At 44.3% G+C, this 17,960-nt stretch overlaps 1 protein-coding gene across 1 annotated transcript in view; it reads left to right on the top strand.

The window, feature by feature from the left end:
• Positions 1 to 17,960, top strand: part of LOC129831626 (SR-related and CTD-associated factor 4-like) — a 57,479-nt gene that overhangs the window by 7,625 nt on the left and 31,894 nt on the right. The window contains exons 5-10 of the mRNA XM_055894966.1: positions 9,820 to 10,338; positions 10,762 to 10,971; positions 15,283 to 15,632; positions 15,882 to 16,078; positions 16,180 to 16,280; positions 16,475 to 16,588. Of these exons, the coding sequence (XP_055750941.1) occupies positions 9,820 to 10,338; positions 10,762 to 10,971; positions 15,283 to 15,632; positions 15,882 to 16,078; positions 16,180 to 16,280; positions 16,475 to 16,588 (1,491 nt within the window). The remainder of the gene's footprint in view (positions 1 to 9,819; positions 10,339 to 10,761; positions 10,972 to 15,282; positions 15,633 to 15,881; positions 16,079 to 16,179; positions 16,281 to 16,474; positions 16,589 to 17,960) is intronic.

The following is a 17,960-nucleotide window of genomic DNA, read 5'->3' as shown; positions in this document are numbered from 1 at the left end:
ATTAATCAAATAGCCTACATTATCTTGAAAAATAAAAGCTTTAGTTTCCCCCAAGTTAATTTTTTTTTTCAGATGTTCACTCGCAAAGGTACCCTTTTTCATATAACATGCAAATGTGTTGTTTTTCTAAGTTCACAACAATGCTTAAACCACATCAGATGACCACTTTTGAGGTCTGGTAAAATTAGAGAATATTTGGATGTAGTTACCCTTTAATTCAAATACACACCTAGCAAGAGGCTGTTTAGTGGTGTTTTTGTAGTGAACATGATATGGTAGAGTTTGCAAAACAAATACCCACTTGATTGATTCAAATAATCATGATATCTTTCTGCCAGGTAAGCGTAGTCTACTGCGTAGTTAGCATTTAAGTGAGAAGGTTTTTAAGAAAGCCTTTGTACTAGAGGTCGACCGATTAATCAGAATGGCCAACTAATTGATTTCCAGTTTTCATAACAATCGGAAATCGGTATTTTTGGGCACGGATTTGACGAATATTTAAAAAAAATATTTTTTTCACCTTTATTTAACTAGGCAAGTCAGTTAAGGACACATTCTTATTTTCGATGACGGCCTAGGAGAACGACAGATTTTTAACCTTGTCAGCTCGGGGGATCCAATCTTGCAACCTTACAGTTAACTAGTCCAATGCTCTAACACTGATTACATTGCACTCCACGAGGAGCCTGCCTGTGCCACGAATGCAGTAAGCCAAGGTAAATTGCTAGCTAGCATTAAACTCATCTTATAAAAAACAATCAATCAATGACTGTCATTGCTCCAATGTGTACTTAACCATAAACATCAATGCCTTTCTTAAAATCAATACACAAGTATATATTTTTAAACCTGCATATTTAGCTAAAAGAAATCCAGGTTAGCAGGCAATATTAACCAGGTGAAATTGTGTCATTTCTCTTGCGTTCATTGCATGCAGAGTCAGGGTATATGCAACAGTTTGGGCCGCCTGGCTCTTTGCAAACTAATTTGCCAGAATTTTACGTAATTATGACAACATTAAAGGTTTTGCAATGTAACAGGAATATTTAGACTCATGGATGCCACCCGTTAGATAAAATACGGAACGGAATAAACGTTTTGTTTTCGAGGTGATAGTTTCCGGATTAGTCAAAGGTATATGGTTTAGAGAGAAATAGTCAACGCGTAATAATTCCTGTAATAACTTGCGGCTGAATTTGAAAGGGGTTCCTTCGTTATTTTACCGTTCATGTCTTCCATAGATAATGTCTTGATCTACTTCAAATAAGGTCTGTGTTTCGTGCAGGTTTAAACCGCCTTGACATTTTGATACCCGTGTAAATCTCACTAGGATAAGGTAACGTTTGTCAACATATTTTCATAAATCCACTCTACAAAAAAGTTTATCTTCGCTTCTATTTAGCCAATATTGATCAGAGTTACCTTGTCCTATGGATATCTACACAGTTATACAATTGGCACGGTGATGTAAGCCTACACGAAACACAGACCTTATTTTAAGTGAATCTAAAAAATATCCTATGGAATAAATGAAGGAACCGCTTTTCAGATTTTGCTAGAAGGTGTCATGGGAATTATGACTCGCACTTTGGTCATCAATTCTTACCAAGCTCATTATTAAAATAGGATTTCCTGCATATAGAAATTACAGTTTTTGTTTTCAACATTCATCACAGGTAACTTAAACTCTATTTTTATTCAAACAGTTGAGAGTATTTGTCTCATAAGCAGACTCTTAAGTATCATTGTCACTTCAGAGCTGTCTGTGTGTGTATCTATGTATTATATTACGCTAAAATAAGTGTTCATTCAGTATTGTTGCAATTGTCATTATTACAAAAATGTGTGTGTGTATGATATATATATATATTTTTTATAAATAAATCGGCCGATTTAATTGGTATTGGCTTTTTTTGTCCTCCAATAATCGGTATCAGCGTTGAAAAATCTGAACCGGTCGACCTCTACTTTCTACCTACCAGAAGACTGTTTTCATTAGCATCATCGCTAACAGCTACGCGCGTAGGTAGGCACACACAGACGCGCGTTCTCGCTGCAGGAAATACGAATCACTGATGCATTCTGTTCACTTGGTGAGATTAATTCATTTTCAATACATTTTAGTTGATTCCCTGCTGAGGTCAACACATCCCATTTTAATGCCTTGATTCCTCGAGGGCCCTAATGATCCTGTTTGGAACAGAATGAGTCTCTCCGCGACCTGTTGAATGAGTCTCTCCGCGACCTGTTGAATGAGTCTCTCCGCGACCTGTTGAATGAGTCTCTCCGCGACCTGTTGAATGAGTCTCTCCACTACCTATTGAATGAGTCTCTCCACTACCTATTGAATGAGTCTCTCCACGACCTATTGAATGAGTCTCTCCACTACCTGTTGAATGAGTCTCTCCACTACCTATTGAATGAGTCTCTCCATTACCTGTTGATTGAGTCTCTCCATTACCTGTTGAATGAGTCTCTCCGCTACCTGTTGAATGAGTCTCTCCGCTACCTGTTGAATGAGTCTCTCCGCTACCTGTTGAATGAGTCTATCCGCTACCTGTTGAATGAGTCTCTCCGCTACCTGTTGAATGAGTCTCTCCGCTACCTGTTGAATGAGTCTCTCCGCTACCTGTTGAATGAGTCTCTCCGCTACCTATTGAATGAGTCTCTCCGCGACCTGTTGAATGAGTCTCTCCGCTACCTGTTGAACGAGTCTCTCCGCGACCTGTTGAACGAGTCTCTCCGCTACCTGTTGAATGAGTCTCTCCGCTACCTGTTGAATGAGTCTCTCCTTTACCTGTTGAATGAGTCTCTCCTTTACCTGTTGAATGAGTCTCTCCTTTACCTGTTGAATGAGTCTCTCCTTTACCTGTTGAATGAGTCTCTCCTTTACCTGTTGAATGAGTCTCTCCACTACCTGTTGAATGAGTCTCTCCACTACCTATTGAATGAGTCTCTCCACTGCCTATTGAATGAGTCTCTCCACTACCTATTGAATGAGTCTCTCCACTGCCTATTGAATGAGTCTCTCCACTACCTATTGAATGAGTCTCTCCGCGACCTGTTGAATGAGTCTCTCCGCGACCTGTTGAATGAGTCTCTCCGCGACCTATTGAATGAGTCTCTCCGCGACCTGTTGAATGAGTCTCTCCGCTACCCGTTGAATGAGTCTCTCCGCGACCCGTTGAACGAGTCTCTCCGCGACCCGTTGAACGAGTCTCTCCGCGACCCGTTGAACGAGTCTCTCCGCGACCCGTTGAACGAGTCTCTCCGCGACCCGTTGAACGAGTCTCTCCGCGACCCGTTGAACGAGTCTCTCCGCGACCCGTTGAACGAGTCTCTCCGCGACCCGTTGAACGAGTCTCTCCGCGACCCGTTGAACGAGTCTCTCCGCGACCCGTTGAACGAGTCTCTCCGCGACCCGTTGAACGAGTCTCTCCGCGACCTGTTGTTCCTGCAGTGATGATTCATCATCTGCATCAAATGTTTTCAGAACAATCACCAAAAAGCCTCGGCCTATCAGTAGCCTACGCAAATTAGGGAACCAAATGAACAATTCTGACAGATGCGATTTGGTAAGTTACACTGCCTAACGAGAGTCACTGAATTTAGCGTCACGGTCTAGCGAGGCCCGGACGTCCTCGGGAAAGGAAACCTGGGAAATCCTTTGGTTTGCTGTCCTGATGTGATACTATGGACATATAACCACATGGTAACGATTAACGAATAGCAAAGGGATATAAAGAGAGACTTTATTCAGTCAGTTTGACACCTTCAATAAAACTAGTCAACACTTCCTGTTCGTTTGCCAATCAACACACAGGAAATAGTCTACTATACGTCACGACTCCATGTGACTGGTAAAATGAAACGGGCGAAAGAAAATAAATGAACGTGTCAAATGATTAGGATAAGATGTTTGACTCATTGTTACCAATTACACGGGACATGCAAATTCACCAGCATCATGCTCACTCCATACATGGTGTGGGTGGTAGTCAACTAATTACTATTGAGCCAGGTGTCCAGCCTGGTCTTACTGAGTCTATAGGACCATTAGCCTGCTGGCCTTACTGAGTCTATAGGAACATTAGCCTGCTGATCTTACTGAGTCTATAGGAACATTAGCCTGCTGGCCTTACTGAGTCTATAGGAACATTAGCCTGCTGGCCTTACTGAGTCTATAGGAACATTAGCCTGCTGGCCTTACTGAGTCTATAGGAACATTAGCCTGCTGGCCTTATTGAGTCTATAGGAACATTAGCCTGCTGGCCTTACTGAGTCTATAGGAACATTAGCCTGCTGGCCTTATTGCGTCTATAGGAACATTAGCCTGCTGGCCTTACTGAGTCTATAGGAACATTAGCCTGCTGGCCTTACTGAGTGTATAGGAACATTAGCCTGCTGGCCTTACTGGGTGGATAGGAACATTAGCCTGCTGGCCTTACTGGGTGGATAGGAACATTAGCCTGCTGGCCTTACTGAGTCTATAGGAACATTAGCCTGCTGGCCTTACTGAGTCTATAGGAACATTAGCCTGCTGGTCTTACTGAGTCTATAGGAACATTAGCCTGCTGGCCTTACTGAGTCTATAGGAACATTAGCCTGCTGGTCTTACTGAGTCTATAGGAACATTAGCCTGCTGGTCTTACTGAGTCTATAGGAACATTAGCCTGCTGGTCTTATTGAGTCTATAGGAACATTAGCCTGCTGGCCTTACTGGGTCTATAGGAACATTAGCCTGCTGGCCTTACTGAGTCTATAGGAACATTAGCCTGCTGGTCTTACTGGGTGGATAGGAACATTAGCCTGCTGGCCTTACTGAGTCTATAGGAACATTAGCCTGCTGGCCTTACTGAGTCTATAGGAACATTAGCCTGCTGGCCTTACTGAGTGGATAGGAACATTAGCCTGCTGGCCTTACTGGGTGGATAGGAACATTAGCCTGCTGGCCTTACTGGGTGGATAGGAACATTAGCCTGGTGGCCTTACTGGGTCTATAGGAACATTAGCCTGCTGGTCTTACTGAGTCTATAGGAACATTAGCCTGCTGGTCTTACTGAGTCTATAGGAACATTAGCCTGCTGGTCTTACTGAGTCTATAGGAACATTAGCCTGCTGGTCTTACTGGGTGGATAGGAACATTAGCCTGCTGGTCTTACTGAGTCTATAGGAACATTAGCCAGCTGGTCTTACTGAGTCTATAGGAACATTAGCCTGCTGGTCTTACTGAGTCTATAGGAACATTAGCCTGCTGGTCTTACTGAGTCTATAGGAACATTAGTCTGCTGGTCTTACTGAGTCTATAGGAACATTAGCCTGCTGGCCTTACTGGGTGGATAGGAACATTAGCCTGCTGGTCTTACTGAGTCTATAGGAACATTAGCCTGCTGGTCTTACTGAGTCTATAGGAACATTAGCCTGCTGGTCTTACTGAGTCTATAGGAACATTAGCCTGCTGGCCTTACTGAGTCTATAGGAACATTAGCCTGCTGGCCTTACTGGGTGGATAGGAACATTAGCCTGCTGGTCTTACTGAGTCTATAGGAACATTAGCCTGCTGGCCTTACTGAGTCTATAGGAACATTAGCCTGCTGGCCTTACTGAGTGGATAGGAACATTAGCCTGCTGGTCTTACTGAGTCTATAGGAACATTAGCCTGCTGGCCTTACTGAGTCTATAGGAACATTAGCCTGCTGGTCTTACTGAGTCTATAGGAACATTAGCCTGCTGGCCTTACTGAGTCTATAGGAACATTAGCCTGCTGGTCTTACTGAGTCTATAGGAACATTAGCCTTCTGGCCTTACTGAGTCTACAGGAACATTAGCCTGCTGGCCTTACTGAGTCTACAGGAACATTAGCCTGCTGTCCTTACTGGGTCTATAGGAACATTAGCCTTCTGGCCTTACTGAGTCTATAGGAACATTAGCCTGCTGGCCTTATTGAGTCTATATCAATCAATCAATCAATTTTATTTTATATAGCCCTTCGTACATCAGATAATATCTCGAAGTGCTGTACAGAAACCCAGCCTAAAACCCCAAACAGCTAGAATGCAGGTGTAGAAGCACGGTGGCTAGGAAAAACTCCCTAGAAAGGCCAAAACCTAGGAAGAAACCTAGAGAGGAACCAGGCTATGAGGGGTGGCCAGTCCTCTTCTGGCTGTGCCGGGTGGAGATTATAACAGAACTATGCCAAGATGTTCAAAAATGTTCATAAGTGACAAGCATGGTCAAATAATAATCATGAATAATTTTCAGTTGGCTTTTCATAGCTGATCATTAAGAGTTGAAAAACAACAGGTCTGGGACAGGTGGCGGATCCATAACCGCAGGCAGAACAGCTGAAACTGGAATAGCAGCAAGGCCAGGCGGACTGGGGACAGCAATATAGGAACATTAGCCTGCTGGCCTTACTGAGTCTATAGGAACATTAGCCTGCTGGCCTTACTGGGTGGATAGGAACATTAGTCTGCTGGTCTTACTGAGTCTATAGGAACATTAGCCTGCTGGTCTTATTGAGTCTATAGGAACATTAGCCTGCTGGCCTTACTGGGTCTATAGGAACATTAGCCTGCTGGCCTTACTGAGTCTATAGGAACATTAGCCTGCTGGTCTTACTGAGTCTATAGGAACATTAGCCTGCTGGTCTTACTGAGTCTATAGGAACATTAGCCTGCTGGTCTTACTGAGTCTATAGGAACATTAGCCTGCTGGTCTTACTGATTGGATAGGAACATTAGCCTGCTGGTCTTACTGGGTGTATAGGAACATTAGCCTGCTGGCCTTACTGAGTCTATAGGAACATTAGCCTAATGGTCTTACTGAGTCTATAGGAACATTAGCCTGCTGGCCTTACTGAGTGGATAGGAACATTAGCCTGCTGGTCTTACTGAGTCTATAGGAACATTAGCCTGCTGGCCTTACTGAGTCTATAGGAACATTAGCCTGCTGGTCTTACTGGGTGGATAGGAACATTAGCCTGCTGGTCTTACTGAGTCTATAGGAACATTAGCCTGCTGGTCTTACTGAGTCTATAGGAACATTAGCCTGCTGACCTTACTGAGTCTATAGGAACATTAGCCTGCTGGCCTTACTGGGTCTATAGGAACATTAGCCTGCTGGCCTTACTGAGTCTATAGGAACATTAGCCTGCTGGTCTTACTGATTGGATAGGAACATTAGCCTGCTGGTCTTACTGGGTGGATAGGAACATTAGCCTGCTGGTCTTACTGAGTCTATAGGAACATTAGCCTGCTGGTCTTACTGAGTCTATAGGAACATTAGCCTGCTGACCTTACTGAGTCTATAGGAACATTAGCCTGCTGGCCTTACTGGGTCTATAGGAACATTAGCCTGCTGGCCTTACTGAGTCTATAGGAACATTAGCCTGCTGGTCTTACTGAGTCTATAGGGACATTAGCCTGCTGGTCTTACTGAGTCTACAGGAACATTAGCCTGCTGGTCTTACTGAGTCTATAGGAACATTAGCCTGCTGGTCTTACTGAGTCTATAGGAACATTAGCCTGCTGGTCTTACTGAGTCTATAGGAACATTAGCCTGCTGGTCTTACTGAGTCTATAGGAACATTAGCCTGCTGGTCTTACTGGGTGGATAGGAACATTAGCCTGCTGGTCTTACTGAGTCTATAGGAACATTAGCCTGCTGGTCTTACTGGGTCTATAGGAACATTAGCCTGCTGGCCTTACTGAGTCTATAGGAACATTAGCCTGCTGGCCTTACTGAGTCTATAGGAACATTAGCCTGCTGACCTTACTGAGTCTATAGGAACATTAGCCTGCTGGCCTTACTGGGTCTATAGGAACATTAGCCTGCTGGTCTTACTGAGTCTATAGGGACATTAGCCTGCTGGTCTTACTGAGTCTATAGGAACATTAGCCTGCTGGTCTTACTGGGTCTATAGGAACATTAGCCTGCTGGTCTTACTGAGTCTATAGGAACATTAGCCTGCTGGCCTTACTGGGTCTATAGGAACATTAGCCTGCTGGTCTTACTGGGTCTATAGGAACATTAGCCTGCTGGTCTTACTGGGTCTATAGGAACATTAGCCTGCTGGTCTTACTGGGTCTATAGGAACATTAGCCTGCTGGTCTTACTGAGTGTACAGGAACATTAGCCTGCTGGCCTTACTGGGTCTATAGGAACATTAGCCTGCTGGTCTTACTGGGTCTATAGGAACATTAGCCTGCTGGTCTTACTGAGTCTATAGGAACATTAGCCTGCTGGCCTTACTGGGTCTATAGGAACATTAGCCTGCTGGTCTTACTGAGTGTACAGGAACATTAGCCTGCTGGCCTTACTGAGTCTATAGGAACATTAGCCTGTTGGTCTTACTGGGTCTATAGGAACATTAGCCTGCTGGTCTTACTGAGTCTATAGGAACATTAGCCTGCTGGTCTTACTGAGTCTATAGGAACATTAGCCTGCTGGTCTTACTGAGTCTATAGGAACATTAGCCTGCTGGTCTTACTGAGTCTATAGGAACATTAGCCTGCTGGCCTTACTGAGTCTATAGGAACATTAGCCTGCCCGTCTTACTGAGTGGATAGGAACATTAGCCTGCCCGTCTTACTGAGTGGATAGGAACATTAGCCTGCTGGCCTTACTGAGTCTATAGGAACATTAGCCTGCTGGCCTTACTGAGTCTATAGGAACATTAGCCTGCTGGCCTTATTGAGTCTATAGGAACATTAGCCTTCTGGCCTTACTGAGTCTACAGGAACATTAGCCTGCTGGCCTTACTGAGTCTATAGGAACATTAGCCTGCTGGCCTTACTGGGTCTATAGGAACATTAGCCTGCTGGTCTTACTGAGTGTACAGGAACATTAGCCTGCTGGCCTTATTGAGTCTATAGGAACATTAGCCTGCTGGCCTTATTGAGTCTATAGGAACATTAGCCTGCTGGCCTTATTGAGTCTATAGGAACATTAGCCTGCTGGCCTTACTGAGTCTATAGGAACATTAGCCTGCTGGTCTTACTGAGTCTATAGGAACATTAGCCTGCTGGTCTTACTGAGTCTATAGGAACATTAGCCTGCTGGTCTTACTGGGTCTATAGGAACATTAGCCTGCTGGTCTTACTGAGTCTATAGGAACATTAGCCTGCTGGTCTTACTGGGTGGATAGGAACATTAGCCTGCTGGCCTTACTGGGTGGATAGGAACATTAGTCTGCTGGTCTTACTGAGTCTATAGGAACATTAGCCTGCTGGTCTTACTGAGTCTATAGGAACATTAGCCTGCTGGTCTTACTGAGTCTATAGGAACATTAGCCTGCTGGTCTTACTGAGTCTATAGGAACATTAGCCTGCTGGCCTTACTGACTGGATAGGAACATGAGGCCGAGCTGTTTAGGAGGGATATCACACTTGGCACAAATGATTGTATAGTTGTGTTTTTCCTGCTGATGGATGCCCTATACCTGTACCCAGAGGGGAGTAGTTCAATGTCCGGGTACAGGGGATGGCTTGGGTCTAAAATTATTTTGTGAGCCTTGTGGAGGGCCCTGGCCTTAAAGATCTCATCCAGGTCTGTCTGTTTGACTCCAAGTACATTGCTTGTTGTGGTGATAATCCTTCTCAGCATATTTAGTCAACTAATTACTATTGGGACAGGTGTTGGTGGTAGTCAACTAATTGATCTGGGTACTGATCAACTCAACGGACAACCTAAAGCGAAACTGTAAACTTCTCTCATTATGGATTCTTATCCCTTCTCTCTCTCTGTCACTCTCTCTGTCACTCTCTCTGTCTGTCTCTCTCTGTCTCTCTGTCTGTCTCTCTGTCTGTCTCTGTGCAGAGTAAGATCATCCGTGTTCTCAACCTGTGGCAGAAGAACGCTGTGTTTGAGATGGACGTCGTCCAGCCCCTGTTGGACATGGTTACTGGCTCTTTCGTCCTTACTCCCTCCCCTCAGGAGGATCTCCACCCCCCAGTCTCAAGTACCTCCATGGCAGCAGCCCAGCACCAGGCCCAGCCCACAGTCTCCGTAGCAGCAGCCCAGCATCAGCCCCAGCCCACAGTCTCCATAGCAGCAGCCCAGCCCACAGTCTCCAGTGCCTCTATTGCAGCAGCCCAGCTCCAGGCCCAGCCCCCTGTCTCCATAGCAGCAGCAGCCCAGCACCAGGCCCAGCCCCCTGTCTCCATAGCAGCCCAGCACCAGGCCCAGCCCCCTGTCTCCATAGCAGCAGCAGCCCAGCACCAGGCCCAGCTCCCTGTCTCCATAGCAACAGCCCTGCCCCAGCTCCCACCACAGCTTCGGAACCCTGAAGCCCTGGCTGCCGTGGCCCAGCTCTTCCAGTCAGGACAGGGACACGAGGTGAGTGAGACCGATAGAAATGGAAGTATACATCACAATACCAGGTCAGCCATGATGAGTGTACACACAGAGATTCTAATTCCTAAGCAAAGAGGTTACCTGTCAATTTGCCATGGTCAGACGTTCTACTAAGTCTGTTGTCATAGCTACACTACTACACAGTAGTAGCTCGTACACCCCAGAACAACATGACTGGGACAGGAAATAAAGATGAAAGATCTCTTGTTTTTCTCTTCCGTATTTGTTCTTCACTACGATCATCCATGACTCCTTTGTCTGTTTACTGTAAATAATGTAGTTCTTCTGAAAATAAGTTTCTATACCAGGCTAATAAAGGATAAATACATGATATTCTCTTGCTGGTAACAACTGATTTGATGGATTGTGTGTAATTGGGCTGTATTCCCTCCTGTCTGTGTCCAGCTTCAGAAGATGCTTCTGAGATTCCAGCCAGGGCAGCGGACCACCGCTATGGTTCCCAACACCGTGGCTGACAAAAGCCAAACTATGGTTCCCAACACCGTGTCTGACCAGACCCACTCACAGATGGTCCAAGGCCAGCATAACACACACCATCCACTGTTCAACTCACACCACACACATCCTACAGAGCAGAATAACTCACTAGCTAAGGTAAGTCATTATTGTACGCAAAGCTAATTCCTGACCAACAGACCATTTTTAAGAGGCCTAATCTGTCAGGACGGCATTTTCATAAAGCCTCCTTGAAATGGGTTTTAGTCACGGAGATTCAGTAAACTCTACTGTGGTTGTTATGGATGTGTCACTAAATCAGGGTGTCGTGGTTGTTATGGATGTGTCACTAAATCAGGGTGTTGTGGTTGTTATGGATGTGTTGTGGTTGTTATGGATGTGTTGTGGTTGTTATGGATGTGTCGTGGTTGTTATGGATGTGTCGTGGTTGTTATGGATGTGTTGTGGTTGTTATGGATATGTCACTAAATCAGGGTGTCGTGGTTGTTATGGATGTGTTGTGGTTGTTATGGATGTGTTGTGGTTGTTATGGATGTGTCGTGGTTGTTATGGATATGTCACTAAATCAGGGTGTTGTGGTTGTTATGGATGTGTCGTGGTTGTTATGGATGTGTTGCTAAATCAGGGTGTTGTGGTTGTTATGGATGTGTTGTGGTTGTTATGGATGTGTCGTGGTTGTTATGGATGTGTCGTGGTTGTTATGGATGTGTCGTGGTTGTTATGGATGTGTTGTGGTTGTTATGGATGTGTTGTGGTTGTTATGGATGTGTTGTGGTTGTTATGGATGTGTCGTGGTTGTTATGGATGTGTCGTGGTTGTTATGGATGTGTCGTGGTTGTTATGGATGTGTCGTGGTTGTTATGGATGTGTCGTGGTTGTTATGGATGTGTTGTGGTTGTTATGGATGTGTCGTGGTTGTTATGGATGTGTCGTGGTTGTTATGGATGTGTTGTGGTTGTTATGGATGTGTTGTGGTTGTTATGGATGTGTCGTGGTTGTTATGGATGTGTTGCTAAATCAGGGTGTTGTGGTTGTTATGGATGTGTTGTGGTTGTTATGGATGTGTCGTGGTTGTTATGGATGTGTCGTGGTTGTTATGGATGTGTCGTGGTTGTTATGGATGTGTTGTGGTTGTTATGGATGTGTCGCTAAATCAGGGTGTCGTGGTTGTTATGGATGTGTTGTGGTTGTTATGGATGTGTCGTGGTTGTTATGGATGTGTCGCTAAATCAGGGTGTCGTGGTTGTTATGGATGTGTTGTGGTTGTTATGGATGTGTCACTAAATCAGGGTGTTGTGGTTGTTATGGATGTGTTGTGGTTGTTATGGATGTGTTGTGGTTGTTATGGATGTGTTGTGGTTGTTATGGATGTGTTGTGGTTGTTATGGATGTGTTGTGGTTGTTATGGATGTGTTGTGGTTGTTATGGATGTGTCGTGGTTGTTATGGATGTGTCGTGGTTGTTATGGATGTGTCGTGGTTGTTATGGATGTGTCGTGGTTGTTATGGATGTGTTGTGGTTGTTATGGATGTGTTGTGGTTGTTATGGATGTGTCGTGGTTGTTATGGATGTGTCGTGGTTGTTATGGATGTGTTGTGGTTGTTATGGATGTGTCGTGGTTGTTATGGATGTGTCGCTAAATCAGGGTGTTGTGGTTTATGGATGTGTCGTGGTTGTTATGGATGTGTTGTGGTTGTTATGGATGTGTTGTGGTTGTTATGGATGTGTTGTGGTTGTTATGGATGTGTTGTGGTTGTTATGGATGTGTCGCTAAATCAGGGTGTCGTGGTTGTTATGGATGTGTTGTGGTTGTTATGGATGTGTTGTGGTTGTTATGGATGTGTCGTGGTTGTTATGGATGTGTCGCTAAATCAGGGTGTCGTGGTTGTTATGGATGTGTTGTGGTTGTTATGGATGTGTCACTAAATCAGGGTGTTGTGGTTGTTATGGATGTGTTGTGGTTGTTATGGATGTGTTGTGGTTGTTATGGATGTGTCGCTAAATCAGGGTGTCGTGGTTGTTATGGATGTGTCGTGGTTGTTATGGATGTGTCGTGGTTGTTATGGATGTGTCGTGGTTGTTATGGATGTGTCGTGGTTGTTATGGATGTGTCGTGGTTGTTATGGATGTGTCGTGGTTGTTATGGATGTGTCGTGGTTGTTATGGATGTGTCGTGGTTGTTATGGATGTGTCGTGGTTGTTATGGATGTGTCGCTAAATCAGGGTGTCGTGGTTGTTATGGATGTGTCGTGGTTGTTGTGGATGTGTCGTGGTTGTTGTGGATGTGTCGCTAAATCAGGGTGTCGTGGTTGTTATGGATGTGTTGCTAAATCAGGGTGTCGTGGTTGTTATGGATGTGTCGTGGTTGTTATGGATGTGTCGTGGTTGTTATGGATGTGTCGCTAAATCAGGGTGTTGTGGTTGTTATGGATGTGTCGTGGTTGTTATGGATGTGTTGCTAAATCAGGGTGTTGTGGTTGTTATGGATGTGTTGTGGTTGTTATGGATGTGTCGTGGTTGTTATGGATGTGTTGTGGTTGTTATGGATGTGTTGTGGTTGTTATGGATGTGTTGTGGTTGTTATGGATGTGTCACTAAATCAGGGTGTTGTGGTTGTTATGGATGTGTCGTGGTTGTTATGGATGTGTCGTGGTTGTTATGGATGTGTCGTGGTTGTTATGGATGTGTCGTGGTTGTTATGGATGTGTCGTGGTTGTTATGGATGTGTCGTGGTTGTTATGGATGTGTCGTGGTTGTTATGGATGTGTCGTGGTTGTTATGGATGTGTCGTGGTTGTTATGGATGTGTCGTGGTTGTTATGGATGTGTCGTGGTTGTTATGGATGTGTCGTGGTTGTTATGGATGTGTCGTGGTTGTTATGGATGTGTTGTGGTTGTTATGGATGTGTCGTGGTTGTTATGGATGTGTTGTGGTTGTTATGGATGTGTCGTGGTTGTTATGGATGTGTTGCTAAATCAGGGTGTTGTGGTTGTTATGGATGTGTCGTGGTTGTTATGGATGTGTTGTGGTTGTTATGGATGTGTCGTGGTTGTTATGGATGTGTTGTGGTTGTTATGGATGTGTTGTGGTTGTTATGGATGTGTTGTGGTTGTTATGGATGTGTCGCTAAATCAGGGTGTCGTGGTTGTTATGGATGTGTTGTGGTTGTTATGGATGTGTCGTGGTTGTTATGGATGTGTCGCTAAATCAGGGTGTCGTGGTTGTTATGGATGTGTTGTGGTTGTTATGGATGTGTCACTAAATCAGGGTGTTGTGGTTGTTATGGATGTGTTGTGGTTGTTATGGATGTGTTGTGGTTGTTATGGATGTGTTGTGGTTGTTATGGATGTGTCGCTAAATCAGGGTGTCGTGGTTGTTATGGATGTGTCGTGGTTGTTATGGATGTGTCGTGGTTGTTATGGATGTGTCGTGGTTGTTATGGATGGGTCGTGGTTGTTATGGATGTGTCGCTAAATCAGGGTGTCGTGGTTGTTATGGATGTGTTGCTAAATCAGGGTGTCGTGGTTGTTATGGATGTGTTGTGGTTGTTATGGATGTGTCGTGGTTGTTATGGATGTGTCGTGGTTGTTATGGATGTGTCGTGGTTGTTATGGATGGGTCGTGGTTGTTATGGATGTGTCGCTAAATCAGGGTGTCGTGGTTGTTATGGATGTGTTGCTAAATCAGGGTGTCGTGGTTGTTATGGATGTGTTGTGGTTGTTATGGATGTGTTGTGGTTGTTATGGATGTGTCGTGGTTGTTATGGATGTGTCGTGGTTGTTATGGATGTGTCGTGGTTGTTATGGATGTGTCGCTAAATCAGGGTGTCGTGGTTGTTATGGATGTGTTGTGGTTGTTATGGATGTGTCGTGGTTGTTATGGATGTGTCGTGGTTGTTATGGATGTGTCGCTAAATCAGGGTGTCGTGGTTGTTATGGATGTGTTGCTAAATCAGGGTGTCGTGGTTGTTATGGATGTGTTGTGGTTGTTATGGATGTGTCGTGGTTGTTATGGATGTGTCGCTAAATCAGGGTGTTGTGGTTGTTATGGATGTGTCGTGGTTGTTATGGATGTGTTGCTAAATCAGGGTGTTGTGGTTGTTATGGATGTGTTGTGGTTGTTATGGATGTGTCGTGGTTGTTATGGATGTGTTGTGGTTGTTATGGATGTGTTGTGGTTGTTATGGATGTGTTGTGGTTGTTATGGATGTGTTGTGGTTGTTATGGATGTGTCACTAAATCAGGGTGTTGTGGTTGTTATGGATGTGTCGTGGTTGTTATGGATGTGTCGTGGTTGTTATGGATGTGTTGTGGTTGTTATGGATGTGTCGTGGTTGTTATGGATGTGTCGTGGTTGTTATGGATGTGTCGTGGTTGTTATGGATGTGTCGTGGTTGTTATGGATGTGTCGCTAAATCAGGGTGTTGTGGTTATGACGGTCTGTCTTCAGAAACTCCTGGACCGGTTTGATTACGACGACGAACCAGAAGAAGTGAAGAAAGAAGAGTTGGATTCCCTCGTTCCGGGAAACGTTTACGGTGGCCAGTTTCCTGGTCAAACGCCGCCTAACACGGAGCAGCAATTTCAGGGCCACATGATGGGCCAGCCTGGGAGGCAGCAGACACCTGGTGGAGGAAACCCTGATCCGAACAAGGGCTACAGTCAGAGCCAGCACTCTGCCCAGCAGAACCAGGACCAGGGAAACCCCAGAGAAAGGGAAGATCCGTCTGGGAGGAGGGATGGTAGGGAGGGGAGACAGCGCGGACACGGCAGGAGGTCACGCTCCAGGTCCGGCTCTCGGTAAGAAGCTGGAACCGTGGTTGATATTAGTTGGTTTTTGTTGAGGACACTTTTTAAAACCCTGTAAAGTTTTGTTCAGGATGAACAAATCCTCTGTAACAGAACCCTGCCCGTTCCCACCTTTTTAGCTTTTAGTCCATGATTGTACTGTTATTTGAATAATCCTTTATTTATTTTATATCCGTTTGCTTTTACCTATTTTACTGTGAAGTATGTTGCGATTTTAAAATGCACTTGTTCTCTCTCCAGTTCTCCCAGGAGAAAGAGGTCCAGGTCAAGCTCTCGCTCGCGGAAGCCCCGACACTCCTCCCAACGCTCCGGGTCTCGTTCCAGGGAAAGTCGCTGGAACTCCCCGCGCTCCCGCTCGCAGGAGAGGAAGGAGAGAGAGAAGGACAAAGAACGTAGACAGAAAGGTCTGCCCAGCATCAAGAGCCAGACACTCGGTGGTACGTACTGTCAGATACACGAGGAACTGTGTCCCAATTGGCTCCCTATTCCCTTCTACATTTGACCAGACCCCATATTGAACGTTTCCCTCGTTGTGTAGTTTGCACCACGACTCTGTGGGTGGGCCAGCTAGACAAGAAGACTTCTCAGCAGGACGTCATGTGTTTACTAGAGGAGTTTGGGCAGATAGACTCCATCAATGTAAGTATGAAGCTGACACTTATCTACTTACTGGCACCCTAATCCCTTTTTATAGTGCACTACTTTTGACCAGGGCCCATCAGGAATAGCCATGGGAGTGCTCTGTATAACTGAGGGGGGGGGGGGGGATTAACCCTAAAAAAATACTCTTGGAACAATTTAGGTAATACCAACATGTTCCTTCTCCCCTTCAGATGATCCCTCCTCGTGGATGTGCCTATATAGTGATGGTTCACAGGCAGGATGCCTACAGAGCTCTACACAAACTCGGCAGAGGAAGCTTCAAGGTCAACCAGAAGACCATCAAGGTACTTGTTGATTTCTTTATGTATGTTAAACCAACTATTTAATTTTTTGTGGCCAGGCCAGTTTATCAAATAACATGCTGATTTACAATGTAGACCTGGTAAATATGGGGCCTCTGGCTCTTTTTTAAAAATACATTTTAAAAATAAAAAAAACACCTAAGGAGATTGTTCCATGTTCAAAACTGCAACCAAAACACTTCCATTTGCGACCATTTGACTTTGCAGTGCTACGCATTTTATTTGTTTTTATCGGTCGCTAGACTGCCAGTGGGAGAAAGAAAAATGTAGCTGGTCACATTTTTAGTTTTTGACTCACAATTTATTTTATTTTTTTTACATTTTATTATCTAGATTTATTCAAACAGCAATGGGTTATGCAAACCAGGTATTCAAAAAAGTTTGGTCTGAAGTCGTTGTTGAATCTTTGATGTGTATTTCAGTCATCATGCTGTGTTTTGAATGAACATTTCTAGAGGCTTTCCCACAAACCCTTCCCGATTTTAAATGTTGATTTAAGTAGGCAGAATGATACCTGGCAGAATGATATCATGATGATTTTATCAATTGAGTGTCATTTTTTTGTTGTTGCAAACTCTGCCATCACATGTAGCCTACATTGTACAGTACAAAAACACCAATAGCTGCTAGTCTCTTGCTAGGTGAATTAAAGGACAACTACACACCCCCCCAAAAATGTCCACGATTGTTACCAGACCTCAAAAGTGGTCTCTTCTGTCTGTGTGGCCATCGCTAGGGCAATGGCCGGCCTGCTCTGCTCGGAGTCAGAGTGGATGGGCAGAGGCATAATACAATTTTTTTTTTTATAAAAGTAAATAATAATAATTGTCTACCATCTGCTGTGACAGATACATTCTACCAGTCATTCAGGTTTTTTACCAGGCAAAATATTTTTCCCGCATTTAATTACACCAAAAATCATGAGCATGCTTAGTAATGTTTCTAAAACAAGGAATGTATTACTATTAAGAAGTAATGTGGTATATTGCTCAATTAAATGTCATATTTTTTTTGTCCCGAGTCTTTAAAACCCTCCTAAAGGATCGGACCCCTTTTTTCCAAATTTCGCCTGGCGTACACAAATCTAGCTGCCTGTAGATCAGGCTCTGAAGCAAGGATATGCATATTCTTGGTACCATTTGAAAGGAAACACTTTGATGTTTGTGGAAATGTGAAATGAATGTAGGAGAACATAACATTATTGAATCTTGTAAAAGATAATACAAAAACATGTTTTTTTTGTGTGTACCATCTTTGAAATGCAAGAGAAAGGCCATAATGTATTATTCCAGCCCAGGTGCAATTTGGGATTTGGCCACTAGATGGCTGCAGGTATGTGCAAAGTTTTAGACTG

This window comes from Salvelinus fontinalis, chromosome 33 (genome assembly GCF_029448725.1).
Source record: "Salvelinus fontinalis isolate EN_2023a chromosome 33, ASM2944872v1, whole genome shotgun sequence".
NCBI classification, from domain to species: Eukaryota; Metazoa; Chordata; class Actinopteri; order Salmoniformes; family Salmonidae; genus Salvelinus; species Salvelinus fontinalis.
The sequence above is the reverse complement of the archived record's forward strand: the minus strand, read 5'-3'. Positions and strand labels throughout refer to the sequence as shown.